The 16,775-nt window shown below is 34.1% G+C and overlaps 1 protein-coding gene across 1 annotated transcript in view; it reads right to left on the bottom strand.

The window, feature by feature from the left end:
• ARID2 (AT-rich interaction domain 2) overlaps positions 1–16,775 on the bottom strand; it is a 186,821-nt gene that overhangs the window by 90,631 nt on the left and 79,415 nt on the right. Inside the window, exon 4 of the mRNA XM_054445013.2 lies at positions 5,582–5,715. Coding sequence (XP_054300988.1) covers positions 5,582–5,715 — 134 coding nt within the window. The remainder of the gene's footprint in view (positions 1–5,581; positions 5,716–16,775) is intronic.

Here is a 16,775-nt window from a genome sequence, read left to right as displayed (position 1 = left end):
CTCAATCTACTGAGTTTATGCAATTCTCCTGCTGCGGCCTCCCAAAGTGCTGCATTACATGCATGAGCCCTGTGCCCAGACTAATCTGCACTTTTTACTACTGCATTTCAATGGGCTTGTTCCAAATTACTGCAATATCATTAACATAGTAAAACCCATGCTAATTTTAGTTCTACAATTCTAAGTTTTGACAGATGTATAGTTTTAATCATCACAGTCAAGAAATAGAGTATTTCTGTCACTACAAAAAGTTTCTCATGCTCAATTCCATCCCCTACCACTAGGTACTACAAATCAAATTTACTTTCCTATCATTTTATTTCAAAATGCCAAATAAGTGGAATCACACAATATAGTCTTTCGTTGTCTGGTTTCTTTTATTTAGCAAAATGCTCTTGAGATTCATATCCATGTTGAGAAGTGCATCAGTAGTCCATACCTTTCTAAACACAGTTTGTTTATCCATTCCCTAGTTGAGGGACATTTAGATTGTTTCCAATTATTGGTGAGTACTAATAAATCTCCCTATAAACATAGACAGGATTTTGTCGGGACATATTTTTTTCATTTCTCTGGCATAAATACCTAGAAGTGGGATTGCTGAGTCACACATAAGTGTATCCTTAACTTTGTAAGAAACTGTGAAACTGTTTTCCAAAGTGGCTATAACATCTTGCATTTCCATCAGCAATATACAGAGTTCCTATTGTGCTCCATCCTGGCCAGCACTTAATATTGTCAGTTCTAAATACTCTAAATGAGTCCTTTGTTTCATATTTGCTTTGCACATATTTTCTCCCTGTTAGTGGCTTATCTTTTCATTTTCTTAAGTGTCTTTAAACAGAAATTTTAATTTTGATGAAGTCTGAGTTATAAATATTTACTTTTATGGTTCATGCTTTTGTGCCTAAACCAAAGCAACTAAGATTTTCCACAGGAGAATTAATTTAAAACATTTACAAAACTTTGAAGATGGGATAAAACGGGCTACAGAACACTAAGATACTATATAATCATAATTCACATATATAAAAAATGTTGTATTTTTAAAAATAACTGAATCCTAACTGGGGTAGTTTAGACCTTGGCAACTATGTCCTGAGACAAATATCACAAGTACATTTTTTCAAATAAAGCTGTAACAAGTTTAAGGGAAAAGGCAAAAAACTAAAATTTCAACATTCAAGAATATTTCAGGCTGGGCATGGTGGCTCATGCCTATAATCCCAACACTTTGGGAAGATCACATGAGGCCAGGAGTTCAAGACCAGCCTGGGCAATATAATGAGATGCTGTCTCTACCAAAAATTTAACATTTAGCTAGTTGTGGTGGTGTGTGCTGTAATCCTAGCTGTTTGGAAGGCTGAGCTGGGAGGATTGCTTGAGCCCAGGAGGTCAAGGTTCCAGTGAGCTTTGGTTAAGTCACTGCACTACAGCCTGGGCAACCAAGTGAGACCTGTCTCTTAACAACAATAACAAAAGAATATTTCAGAAATATCTGAATATTTTTAGAAGTTAAAAACACACACACACACACAATCTCTTTAAGTAGGATGCAAGCAGAAATCTACTGTCACAACATACCACAGAAGAAAACTATGTAAGTAAAAAATTTCATTTCCAAATGCAGACAGTTGAAGAGACACATCTCTTCAATTCTAACCTATTCCAGGAGTGTCTCCAACATAATGAAGAAATTCCACAACACAGTTATTAATGGCTATGACGCAGATTGTTTACAATATTTAAAGCTGGACAATAAGAATATATTGTTCATTTTTGATAATCCTTATAAATGAAATTTCTCATAAGTAACATAAAATAAATATCTGGAGAAAAAGTAATGAAACTTCTATGAATATAGAAGGAGATTTTTATATTCTACACTGCAAACTGGACTGATGATAAGCCAAGTCTTAGCAATAATTAATTTACATTTTTAGATTCCACATAGCTTTCAGGTAAATCTGAACAGAAAAAAATGTGGAACCCGTATTCCTTATCTGTCACAGCCCTAAAGTTTATGTTTTCAATATGATCTTAGAATTGTGCTATTTCCTACTGTAAAATGACAGATACTCCATTCAATACATCCTTACCAGAAGGACTCTGTCAAAGACATCTTCAATTAGAGTAAGATAAACATAACAGTTATGAAATATCCTTTAATCATATTTAAACATTTAGTAGTAAAGTGATGATTTTAGGATCATTTTCAAGTTGCATGACGTGCTTGCTTTCATTTGATAGGAGACTGCATACATTAATAGCAAAGTCTGATTCATTTGGAAGTTCAGATAACACTGAACGCACCAATTTATTATAATCATTTGGCGAATTAAAAATTCCTTGGTAAAGATTCCTAAGATAATTACGTAGGAGAAAATGCTTATAAAATTTTAAGATCTTCCTTTCATTCCCTCAAGGAGATATGGTTGAGTAGCTATAATTTTATAACTGGAATGAGGTGGGAAGTTTATTATTTTTTTTGAGATAGAGTTTTGCTCTGTCGCCTAGGCTACTGGAGTGCTGTGGATTTCGGCTCACTACAACCTCCGCCTCCTGGGTTCAAGCAATTCTCCTGCCTCAGCCTCCTGAGTAGCTGGGATTACAGGCATGCGACACCACACCTGGCTAATTTTTGTATTTTTAGTAGAAACAGGGTTTTACCATGTTGGCCAGGCTGGTCTCAAACTCCTGACCTCAGGTGATCCACCAGCCTTGGTCTCTCAAAGTGCTGGAATTACAGGTGTGAGCCACCGCGCCCACCCATATTTTCAACATTCTTGATTCAAAGTTTATACAAGTGGGTCACTACTGACAAATTTAATCTGAGGCAGTCACTTCTCTTTGTTTTCAATTTAGAAGAAAGGGAGAGTTGTTCCTGGAGTGCTGTTTATGTACACTGTAGAAATTCTACAATATATTCTGTCCATCTATATTGGCAGTGATTGTTGTAGTCCAAATGTCTTGTTGTAATGCTTAAACAAAATCTTTACTCAAATATAGCTAATAAAAAATTTTTATATCTTCCTGCTTGAAACCCAAAATTTAAGTACCAAAAATGCAAACGGACCGGGTACTTGGCTTCACTTTACTAAAATGATTGAGTTGGATTAAATCATAAGAATAATAATAATCCACCTAATAATTCTGCAGAAATGATTGTATCCAATCAATACCAAGGAAAAAAACAGAGAAAGAAGGAAACTGAAGTATTAGGTATGTAATGTCAAAAACAGTATGAAAACCTATGCAAATGAATGATAAAAACCACCATGTACTGAAGCCAATGTTGAAGAATCTTAAAGCTTAAAGCAAAACCCACAATTTTTTTTTGCCATTTAAAGTTATTGGCCAAAAGTAGTCAATATCCTCAAAGGCAAATTCAGGCCCACATTCTATCAGTGTACGATGTTCTATATTCTAGCACTACTGACCACTGAAATTTATTATACTACCATTCAAAATATTTTGAACAGCTTTTCTTAATGTCAACAATAAAAGTATCTCTAGATAAATACATTTATCCAAAGCTACAAGGGGAATAAGGCTGTATGATCAAAGATGTAAATACAAATCTTCTCAAAGTTCTAAATAAATTTCTTTAAATACTCTCAATCTAACATTAGATAATTTCATTTTGGTGGGTTTTTTTTTTTTTTTTAGAACACATGCGTGCACACACACACGGAGCTTATTCTATTTTCCTTAATAACACATTAAAAGAAAAATTAATGACTTATTTGCTTTATATATTGATAATCATGTCAATTTTTAGAATACTGTCATGATGTTGCTATGGCTCTTTCTAGAAAAATATAAAGTATAAATGCTGCTCTGAAATTCTACCCCTTTTCAGTTTGAATTAGATATTCTGTAATCTGATATTCCCCATCAGTTCCCAGTTTCTTCCTCTTCATGAATCTCCAATCCTGACTTCATTACACGTTACATATAAAACATAACTGTTCAGATTCTCTTAAAACAAATCAGACATATAATAGCATATCAGAAAAGGGTTGTTATAACAACAGGTTAAACAATTCTATCACTCCTTTAACCTGTGCAGCTCTATCAGTAAGTTTCATTATAGGCTTCCGAAATACCAAAAATATTTCACGTGATCTTTCTTAAAGTAGATCAATAGAAAATGGGAAAAAACAGATTCAGGAAAAAAATCTATTTTAAACAAGACCAAACATAGAAAAGTGTTTGTTTGGGAACAGTAGTAGCAGACACCAAAGTCTATTTAATTTACAAGGATTAATAGCTCTGCTGTTATTGTAATACAGGGATCATACAGAGTTGTAAGTTGAAAATGATCTTTAAAGGTCATTAGTACAACATCTCATTCGATGTAGGAGTATCTTTTTTAACATCCTTGAATTAGATAATGGTCATTAGCTCTTTTTAGAAACAAGGAGCATATCACCTAACAAGTCACCCCATTTTACCTTATCAGCATAAACTATTAGCAAGCATTTCTAAAGGTGACTTAAAATATTTTCCTTTACTCTTGGTTCTTGCAGTAAAAACTATTCATTAAAAACAAAGCTAGGTTTGGCTGGCACTCCCTGCTTCACCCCTACCCCAATTATACAAAAGCATCAGATGAAGCCTCTTCTAATGGAGATCGCAGATTCTAAAAGATTCTATTTCTTCAGTCATTACTGATTAGGGAAGAAATAGGAAGTCAAATTCAACTTTTAAGAAACTTTGAAAATAGATAATACGAAAAAAAAAGTTGATGATACTGATGATAGTCCACAAATGAGACAGTATAAATCTAAGGATAACCTGTAAGAGTACAGAACTAGCACCAGTAAATAATAATAATAAATATTTAGCATAATTATAATTTTTATAAAGAACATAGCTTGAAAAACAAGTATCTCTTCTTTTTTTTTTTTTTTTTAGGCCAAATGTTAGTGAGTGGAAAAACAAAGATGTGTACCTCCTCAGACCTCTCTTCCTAGTCATCACAGTCCTGACCTCCAGAGCCACTGAAAACTGAAGCCCCTGTCTACTCCACTCAAGAGAGTATCAACACTGGGGTTGATTTTTTTCCAACTTGAGTCCAGCTCTTTTCAAGCTGTGGATTCCTCTATAACCATTATAAGAATGACAAGTGAAAAAAAAATCTTCCTGGTACCATCGCAGGAAAATAGAATAATCAGAAACATTTCTGAGAATTCTGATGCTGGAAATACCATTAATGTTAGAAAATCTAGTAGACTCTATAAGAAAATTCTTGGTCTCCTGAACCCTAACAGGATCTTCCTCTTCTTATTTTAGTGACTATTTAGGATAAACTGATCATTAGTCAGAGCAATAAGGAAAAATCATTACTTGGAAGTGAAAGTGTTTTATAACTAAAAATCCCTGCAACTAAAATTCTCAAGTAACCTGTGAGAGAAAGGGCTCTGATACCAATTAGATGTCAATCTTTGAAAGCTGCATTACCTTAAGGCCTTAAGTGTTCTCATGTGCAAAGGAAGGGATTAACTCATTGGATGATGTCTATTTTCCTAATTCAAAACTGCGGACCTATATCCTGTTAATCTGCAGTGATATTTACCCGACACACTGTGTTGCTGGTAATTGTAGGAAGATGGAATTGCACCAATAGGAAGCTGTGGCTTTGGATTGCCTGGTGGTACCTCATCATCATCCTCCCCAAAATGATGAACTTTCTCGTACTTTTCTAGGTAACTGAAACAGAAAAACAGCACAGCAAACATTTAAAAATAGATTTATATCTTATTTTTAACTCTCACCACATATTTGTTTTCCTTTTCTAAACAATAATCTAAAAAAATTAATAAAAATACCATAAACTTCTTATATTAGAACAGTAACTCCAGTTTAGAGTAAGATAAACCGCAGATAAACTCAATGCAACGGTTCTTTTTTTTTTTTTTTTTTTTTTGAGACGGAGTCTCGCTCTGTCGCCCAGGCTGGAGTGCAGTGGTGCGATCTCTGCTCACTGCAAGCTCCACCTCCCGGGTTCATGCCATTCTCCTGCCTCAGCCTCCCGGGTAGCTGGGACTACAGGCGACTGCCACCACACCCGGCTAATTTTTTGTATTTTTAGTAGAGACGGGGTTTCACCGTGTTAGCTAGGATGGTCTCAATCTCCTGACCTTGTAACCCGCCCGCCTCGGCCTCCCAAAGTGCTGGGATTACAGGCATGAGCCACGGCGCCCAGCCTCAATGCAATGGTTCTAAAAGTATTTTTATATTTTCAGAAAAGACCATACCACTATTCAAATAACAATATAAAAATAGGGAATATCAGATGACAACTACATGTAGATGAACAGTACCTTTATTTATTTGTAAAAATTATATATGGTCATTATAAAAACCATGTGAAAATTAGAAGATTCTGTAACCCTTGACCTCTACAAATTCACTTATCAGCAATAACAACAGGTTCATGTGCAAACCTGAGTATATTTTCTGAGAATATCTTTATTTAATAATATATTTTAGAGGTCTAAATATATCAATACATACTGCACTACCTCATTCTTTTGTAACAGCTATATAGCATTTGATCCTATTGATACATTATAAATTTAAATAGTTCTCTAGCAATACATTTAGGGTATTTTCCGTTTTGTTTTTTGGTAATAAACTTAATCTGTACACTTTTTTGAATATTTTCTCTTGATATTGGAAAGGTATGCTCATTTTAAACATCAATATAGCCAAACTGCAATCCAAAAGTACTATGCCTAATACATTTTGACCAATTTATAAGAGAGTGTATCCCCTCACTGTATCACCATTACTGAGTATAATCAATCTTAATATTAACTAGGATTTAATTTTCAAATTCATAATACCTCATCATCTACCAGTTTATAGTAAGATTCCCAAGTAAGATGTGATTTTAAAACAGGGAAACAACTGGTCGAAACCATGTCAAACACAACACTGTATTCTAACACAGCTGTTACTATGCTTCACAGATAAGAAGTTAAACTGATTGATATATACTGACTTACTTTACCAAAGAAAAGTTCTACATGTGATTATTTCACAGATCAATCCTTCTACCATTCCTGATCTAGGCAGGTGCTAAGTCCATTTGGAGCTACTTAAAAGCTTGGCAGCTACCTACCCTCTGCTTTTTTAAGACAGCTGAGGTAAGGGAGGTGGGTATCAATGAACATGTAAGATTATCCTGGAAGTATTATTTTTAGTACCAAACCTTAAATTTCAAAGAGGGATGAATGGAAGCTATAATTGTATAAATATAAAAACTAATGACATGAAAAATCATTATCATTCCTCATTTTCCCCTTCCAGCTTTACAAGGCACAATAATTCACATCCTTGAACCTGGAAAAGAATTAAACTGTCCCTTTCCATTACTTCCAAGTTCCCCACATAAGCCTAATTTGAGCAAGAAACTCTTTCCTAGCAGGTAGCTTGATAGATAATGAATCCAATATTTTTCTTTATGGTTGTAGATAAAACATACTGAAGCAGAGACATATACACAGATATAATCCTTGAGCATTGAAAATGGTAGGCATGTGTACACATTTCAAGCTGACTCTGAGTATGTCCCTTGCAGACAGAATTTACAGTCTAAGAACATAAAACAGAACAAAAAGATGATTAAAAAGCAGCAGTCATTTTCTAGTATAAACCCACAACAAACTTAAGTAGGTAAATGAATCAAGCCCATTCTTTTTAAATTGCTAAAGCAGGTATCACAGAAAGAAAAATATATATAAATGTAGACATAAAAAGTAAACTGGAAAAACAGCTGCTCAAAATTTATGTGGCATCTTTTCTGCAAATGAAGGATAATATACGTCACACAAAATCACTTGGATATAATAGTATTCACAGAGGTATTTTAGATAGTACAATCTTTTAGAATTGTTTGAACTCATTGTGGAATGGTTAAAACAGACTACAGATAAATAATCTTTATAAAATAATTGTTATCTAATCAAAATAACAATGAAGACCATTAAATAACAGATTTAGGATACTCTTCATAAGTTGTTATCATTTAGTACAGTAGATTTAAAATTTACATGTTTTTTAGGGCGGGTGCAGTGGCTCACGCCTGTAATCCCAGCACTTTGGGAGGTGAGGCGGGAGTATCTCTTGAGGCCAAGAGTTCGAGGCCAGCCTGGCCAACATCGCAAAATGCCATCTCTACTAAAAAATACAAAAATTAGCTGGATGTGATGGCGCACGCCTGTAATCCCAGCTACTCAGGTGGCTGAAGTACAAGAATTGTTTGAACCTGGGAGGCCGGGGTTACAGGGAGCCAAGATTGTGCCACTGCACTCCAGCTGCCTAGACGATAGGGCAAAACTTCGTCTCACACACACACATTTTTAATAACAGCCGGGAGAGAAAACAACATTGTTAGTAAAGAAAGGCTATAAACAGGAACTCGTCCCTCCCAGAACACCCAAAATGGAACATAAGAGATATGGAGTGAACTGACAACACTATATACTCATAATAAACCATATACATTATTATATACATAAAACCCCATATAATTCAAAGTTTCATTAGGTTTTAAAAATACATCATTTCTGGTCCCTTGTAATAGTCTAACAGTATTCTTCCAAACAGATTCTTTGCACAATTCCAATCCCCAGAAATTTATGATTTAGGCTGTTATAATTTTGAAATTTTTATTTCCCTGGCTTGAAGACCAGTACTTGTTCTCACTGTCATTATTAAATATTTCCAACTGAGATGCAAAAAGATTTTGGCACCCTCTCAATAAATAAGCATAAAGTCGGTTTTTTTGGTTTTTCAGTTATACTTCTAAAAACTAAAAAGTATTAACAAACCAGAGAACACAGCTAAAACACAAAGTTACATTTCAAAGTGCAAGTGTTCTGATTTAATTCTCTAACATGACCTTGAGTTTACACATCAACAGATCCACTGTGTTCACCCATTAAACTACAAATGCTAGACTGCACATCTTTCTCCTCAAAAATCGATGACATAACTTTGAACAGTTAACATATTATTCAAACAAGTATTTGATGAGCTCCTATAGTAATCTGCCTAGTACATTACATATTTAACTAAAAACTAGTGAAATATTGTAATCCAGAAAGCTTAAATGTGACCAATACAATGGGGGAAAAAGAGTTCATTCAAAACAGCATCAAATAATATGAGCACTATTATAGTGACTGTGGGGAAATTTAATGTATCTCTTACAATATCTGACAGATTAAGTAGACAAAGAAATAAATTAGGTTACAGAAGACTTGAATATCATCACCAAGATGATACTGGACACACAATGACTTCCTTTTAGAATCTTAATGGAAATTTTAAAACTGATCATATCAATTCACACAGAAAACTACAATAAATTTAAGATTATATGTTATATAGGGCACATTTTCTAACCACAATGCAATTCAAGAAATTTTTTTCTTAGAAGAAATCAAATTTTTGTAAAATTAGAACTAACTTTTTCTTATGTGAAATTCCAAACCCATATGCAAAAGTATAGAGACTACCACAACAGTATCTATCAACAGATATCAATTTATGGTCAATCTTGTTTTATCACAACCACAGTTACCCATCTTAACAACCAAATCTCTCTCAGATTTTTTAAAGCAATTCTCAGATATCATATAACCTCATCTGTAAATATTTTGGTAGAATACTTATAAACTGAAACAATAACCACCACCACTACCAATCAAGAAAACTCTTGACTATTCTTGGATCAAGGAAAAAAAATTAACTCTGTATGACAGAAACACTTCCATATTAACAAAACCTTTTGAAATGTTACAAAAAAAGATGATAGGGCAATGACTCATATTCACTTCTCCCTTTAAATCCAATTACAATAAACTTTAGAGAGAAAAATAAAGAGATATTAGCATAATTTCTCAGTTAAAAACTTTTATAAATTCTGATACATTTAAAGCAACTTCAAGGATCCACAAGGCCAACTTGCAAAACACATCTTGAGAGAGTAATATGGTCTGGTGGATCCTAGGCCCAAACACTCAAAAAGGCAAGTTCAATTTGGATTTCCCTTAGCTCCTGAGGAGCTACCCAAAGTGACGGTGTGTTTCAAAAGGGGACCCAGAGAGTAACAACTATTTTTTAAAAGATTTATTGAAAGTTGGGTTGAAATAGTTGGTTTTCCAAGGAAGCAAGGTCCTTTATAAACTTCGACTTGTAACTTCTTTGTCAAAGTGAGTCCAAACACCAAGGGGATGTGAAGCAACTATGAGAAGCACCAGCATGGAACGACTGGTGTCATCCAGTGACAGGGACCTACACTGATGTGATAACTTCAAGATGAAAACACTAGGCAAAAAAATCAAGTACAGTAGCTTGGAAACCATAAAAATAATAAAGTTTCTCTGCCAGGATTTCCAAAAGAGACAGAAAAACAGAGAGATACGAGAGAGCATTAAAGAGTAAATCTGACAATGTAGATCACATCGGTAATGTACAAAGTAAGCCTGAGAAACTGTTCTATACGGAAAGGAAATAAACTAATGGAAATAAGTAGTGGACAAAAATGAAAGATATGTATGATAAATAAAAGCTCAAACACAGAAAGAAAAAATTTTAAAACCGGTAGTCCTATAGGAGAGACCGGAATAAATGAAACAGAAGCAATAATCATTGATGTAACAGAAGAATGTCTTTAACTGAAAGTTATGAAAGGATGTAAACATCAAAAAGTTCCCTGGGGCTAGGGTGTCCAGGTACATGGGTCACCAAGCAAAGTGTAAAGAAAATAGAGAAATACTCAGATACATCTTGATCAAAGATTTAAGCTTCAAAAATAGAGAAGATTCTTAGAACTATCCAGAACCACCATCCCGCCCCCACCAAAAAAAAAAAAAAAATTACATAGAACATTTGAATCAGGCTCTGATTTCTCTCCAAAAATTAACTGCCAGAAGATAATGAACAAATATCAGAGTTTGAGAAGAAAGCTTATTTCACAGGAGTTTCCTACCCAATTATGTTTCTCACCTAAGACAACAGAAATTCATTTTCAGATATGCAGACTCAGAAAGAATAAAGTCACATAGCTCTCTAGACAAAAACAAACAAATAGTCTGATAGATGAATCAAAATTAAGAAATGGTTAGAAACACAGAACAGAATGGTGATTACCAAGGGAGAAAGTGGTAGGGGAAAAAGGGAGATGTTGGTCAATGGGTACAAACATTCAGCTACAATATGAATAAGTTCAGAAGATCTAACATACAGGATGGGGATTTCAGGTAACAATACTGAATTGTATACTTTATTTGAAATTTGCTTAAATGTTCTCACCACAAAACAAAAAGGGTAACTAGGTAAGGTGATAGTTGTGTTAACTAACTTCACTGTGGTAATCATTTCACAAAACATGTATACCAAACCATCATGTTGTACACCTTAAAATCATACAATTTTATTAGTCAATTATACCTCAATAAACCTGGAAAATTTTTTTAAATGTGCAATGGTTAAGTAGCAATACAAGATGACTAATAATAGGCACAGAAAGTAAACTCAGATATTAGTCTCAATAATAACTATTATATATACACAAGAGAAAGCAATTGTGATTGGTAATTAAGAATATAAAGATATAAAACTATTAAAATAATTTGAAAACAATACTCCTCATCTGAATTTTCAAGAACTTTTCCACATAAATGGGAAAAGAAAAGTAGTAAGAATTAAAGCTCTACTCTGTATGTTACTTGTATAGGAAGACTGAACAAAAGGTTTATTCTCACAGTTAATATTAAGGTAAATAGGTTATCAGCTGTGTTTCTAATTTTTTTCAAGTGCTTAACACAAAAATTAAAATCAGGATCATTACTTTCAAAATCACCGTAGGGAAATAAAAATGACAGCAAATATAAATACACAGAAAAAAGGAGAAAATAAAAACTATCCTATCATGCAGCAAATCCACTCTCAGGCATACACCCTAAAATAAAAACAACTGGAAACAACACAAACATCCATAAAGGAAAGCATAGATAAAAACACTGTGGCATATTGAGGCAATAAAATACTATATGGCAGTAAAAATTAACAAATTGACGTGGACCCATTCAAACAGCCATCAACAACAAAATGGTAAGTAAAAAAAAATCATTTCAGAAGAATACATTATAATTCCACTTATATGAAGTTCATAAGCATGCAAAAAATCGAATATATTTGTAGCAACAAAGTATGTAGTAAATGACGAAGAAAAGCAACATGATTATCACCTAGAGAACAAGCTAAAGTCTGCCATTCTACAGAGGCTTCAAAGGTATTAGTAAGGTTAAATTTTTTGGAGGTGGGGGTTTAGATGATGTATTAAGCTTTTTTGTGTGTGCATGATACATTTCACAATTTAAAAATTTTTTTAACATCAAAAAACCAGTAGTCAATTATTTCAAACTTTCCAAGAACAGACATTTCCATTGCTATGTAAAATGTTTCCAACTACAGAAAAAGATTGGAAGCTATGCTGAAAATCATAATCCAGTAAAACTCTGATAAACTTCATAAAAGTTGCAGTTAAAAAAAAGACTACATACACACACACACACACACAAACACACACGCACACAACAGAAAAACTAATTTACTCATTAAACACAACCACCACAACCCAAGACTATAAGATTTTATTGTGGAAGTCCAGTGATAGTTCAATACTGAAAATTTCATAACAATTAAACTCATCTGTAGATCAAAGAAGAAAAATGATATTATGTAAACAAAGGATGCCAAAGGGAATTTAATAAAATGAAGCCCCATGCTTTGCTGGAAAAAAAATTTAATTAATGAAGAATCTCAGAATACTTATACTTTTGGATCTCTCCTATGACTCCTTTGTTGTACAATTCAGAGAAGTTCCAATGTAACTCCTTTTTCCAGTACAGGCCTTCTCAGTACTTCACAAGCCAACTTCAGCCACAGTCCTTGCTTCTGTAGAAGAAATGTCCTTCAAAGTGGGGCACACACATAAGATACTCCAATAGGGAAAGACATTTAATTTATGCATTGACACTGTCTCCTCTCTCCCTCACTTCATATATCAGGCACCCCATATGTTACTCATCCCATTTCAGACAAAGTGGAATGCATAAGAGAGGAAACTTCACTCATTTGTTAGCTTTTCACAAGTGGAACCTTTACTCATTCGTTATTTTCTATTTACTAATGTCTGCGTGTGTCTAGGTTAAGTCAACTTAAAGATGTATTATCTAACTTTAATTAAACCATCTCTCACAAAAAGGACACTAAATTTAATAGATTCCTCCAAAGAAACCAGTTTGAATAATGCAAACAAAACTAAACAATAAAGTGGCAGAGTAGATGCTTCTCACCTGAACCTACTGTCAACCATACTATGAAATAAAAACAATGACAATGCAATCAGATATGAAAGAAGTAGGCCAAAAGATTTCTATATTACCAAAAGAAGATCTAAACTATAAATTTACATGCCCCCCACAATGATTAACCTTGTCCTAGGTTAATGCTATACTTTTTGTTACCTGATGCTTTGCAATATGCTTACAACTAAGTATCCAGAATTTGAAGTACTTTGTTAAAGTTTAAAATGAAATATGATTTCAAGCAAGGATACTGATAAATATTTACCAGAGTCATTTCAGAAGCTAACTTCTGTATCACTGAAGAAAAATGTTTTCATTTTCTCATGATAAAAGTGGCTAAATTAATACATGGAAGATATGGCCAAAAAAAAAATACTGTTGGAAAATGATAAGAAAACACTACTGAAGAGTTGAAGAAACAAGGATTAGAGCAAATTACACTGTGTGGGAGGTTTCTATATAGCTGAATTCAAGTACAGATGTTTCTAACATGTCTGAGTTTATGGTATTTACTAGATTCTCTTTCAAAAACAAAATTCACAAAGAACTACTTTTTAGTGAGTCAATAAAGGAAAGCTGTAACATGGAAGATATGTTTTCATAAGCAAATAATTTTTTTTAGAAAAAAAGACTTTTCAGAAAAACATGTTAATTCTACTTAAAGCCACAATGAATAAGCAGGTGCTTTAATTGGAAAATAAAATAAAATGAGGGGAGAGGACAGTGGGAAAAGAAAAGGAAAAAGGAAGGGGAAAAGAAGGGAAGATTACGGGGTAAGATTAGACATGTGAAAATCATTTATTATGTCATTCACAGGCAGACCAACGTGGCAAAGAAGCTGAAAGTCGGCAATGCCAAAAGTGTTACAAGACTATTTCAATGTAGTAAACAAGGTTTTTGACATACAGCAAAATTTACTTCATGACTTTTATGATCACATAATGAAATGACTCATGAAAAAATTTTTTTTTTTTTTTTTTACCACACAGTGTTTCTTGGTGGTGTAAGTACTCTTGAAGAGTATTTATAAGTGATGCCAATCTTGAGAAGAGTTACATGCCTTACTTCTCAAAAGCCCCAACTTTACTAACTTTCCTGCGATAACATTAGATGATGAGCAATATCTCACCTAGCAGATAATTTAGAAAACAAGGCAATAAAGACAATCTACCCATTACAATAAAGGTGAAATTCTAACAATAAATAGAAAGTAATTACTTTTAAAAGAAATTCACGCAATATGGAACATTTTTTAAAGGGTGTTTTTTAAAAAGTATTTTCTCTCTACCACGTGCCTTTGTGACTGAAAATACTGTGCAAATGTCATATATTAAAACTCTTTCGCAGGCACAGTGGCTTATGCCTGTAATTCCAACACTTTGGGAGGCCAGGTGCGAGGATCACCTGAGCCCAAGAGTTTGAGACCAGCCTGGGCAACCATAGTGAGACTCCATCTCTACAAAAAATAAAAAATTAGCCAAGAGTGGTGGTGCACGCCTGTAGTCCTAGCTACTGGGAAGGATGAAGTAAGAGGATCACTTAAGCCCGGAAGGTTGAGGATGCAGTGAGCTGTGATTGTGCCACTGCACTCCAGCCTTGGCAACAGAGCGAGACCCTGTCTCGGGGGCGGGTGGGCCAAACAAAAAACAAAACTCTTATATCTACGCTGAGCCAGAAAAAAGAATTTTCCAAATAATTTTAAAACCTCACTTAAGTTTCTGTAGGCTTGAACCCTTTAAAAACAACTTTTATACTGATACAGATTCATACTTTAAAGTTACAACAATATACAAAGAATTCACTTATCTTTCATCCAGATCCAGATACACCAATTGTTTATATGTTGCTTCATTTACCTTATCCTATTCTCATTCTTTGTCTCTCTCTCTCTCTGTCCCCCACCTCCCAATACACACATTTTTTGTGTGTGAACCACTTAAAAATAAGTGGTTTCTCCTTGTTTATCATGACCTTGACATCTTTCAAGAGTATAGGGTGGTTATTTTGTAGAATGTCCTGCAATTCGGGTTTATTTGATATTTCTTTATAATTAAATTAGATACAGAGAATGTATTTTTTGAAGGAATACTACAGATATGAATTGTTACCCTAGTGTATATATTAAGAGGCACATCATGTCTATTTGTCTCACAGTTAGCGCTTTTACTTTGATTACTTTGTTAAGGTTGTGATTGCTAGGTTATCACACTATGAAGTTATCCTTTTCCTTTTAGAAATTACTAAGTAATTTACAGAAAAACACTTTAAGTCTAAATATCCTGTTCCTTATCAACCTTGTACCTGCTAGTTTTAGCATCCATTGATTCTTGACTAAGTCACTGTGAAAGTAATTTTTCTTTTTTTACTTTTTTTTTTTTTCTTTTTTTGAGACACAGTCTCGCTCTTTCGCCCAGGCGGGACTGCAGTGGCGCTATCTCGGCTCACTGCAAACTCCACCTCCCAGGTTCACGCCATTCTCCTGCCTCAGCCTACCAAGTAGCTGCAACTACAGGTGCCTACCACCACGCCTGGCTAATTTTTTGTATTTTTAGTAGAGACGAGGTTTCACCATGTTAGCCAGGATGGTCTCGATCTCCTGACCTCGTGATCCGCTCACCTCGGCCTCCCAAAGTGCTGGGATTACAGGCGTGAGAAAGTAATTTTTCTAATTCCATTATTCCTTCAACATTTATTAGTTGGCATTCTACTGTGAGTGAGTACTTTCCATCCTCTCTAATTTATTTACTCATTATTTATACCACCATGGATTCAGAGACTCTCCTCTTACTTGATGGGTATTACATTCCTGTCGTTATTCAGTCAAATGCTCAAGTTATCCTAGATTTGGCATCTGTATCCTTTAGACATTGTCCCAGATTTGGCCACTGGGATCCCTTTCAAGCTGGCTCCTATATCCTTTTGATGTGTCCTTATCATTTTTTTTTTTTTAGCAGTTTCTTACTTTATATTTATAGCACAATAAGACATTCCAGGCTTATCTTGTATTTTCCCTGCTTCAGCCCTAGAATCCCTCTTTCTCCCCAAGAAACACTGCTTCTTTTCAGTGATGAATGGTATTTAGAAACCAATTATCTGGACACTAGGTGTGCTCATTGCTTAAAGAGGTATCTTTACTTCTAGGACCTTTCATTATACAAAACTAAGAAATATAAACAAATGCATGCACACGTTTATAAATTTCTTTTATCTCTAAAAGGATAAAATCATAGCAACACCTCCAATATCAATTCAACATCACAGTTATCTTTTCATATTTTAAACTTTTTTCTCCAGTACTGAGAAATCTGGCTCATGTTATTCTCAATAAAATTGCACATTTGCTCAATCCTAAAGCAAACAAACCTAGAATTTAATATGAATTTT

The sequence above is a fragment of the Pongo pygmaeus genome, chromosome 10 (assembly GCF_028885625.2).
Source record: "Pongo pygmaeus isolate AG05252 chromosome 10, NHGRI_mPonPyg2-v2.0_pri, whole genome shotgun sequence".
Lineage (NCBI taxonomy): Eukaryota > Metazoa > Chordata > Mammalia > Primates > Hominidae > Pongo > Pongo pygmaeus.
The sequence above is the reverse complement of the archived record's forward strand: the minus strand, read 5'-3'. Positions and strand labels throughout refer to the sequence as shown.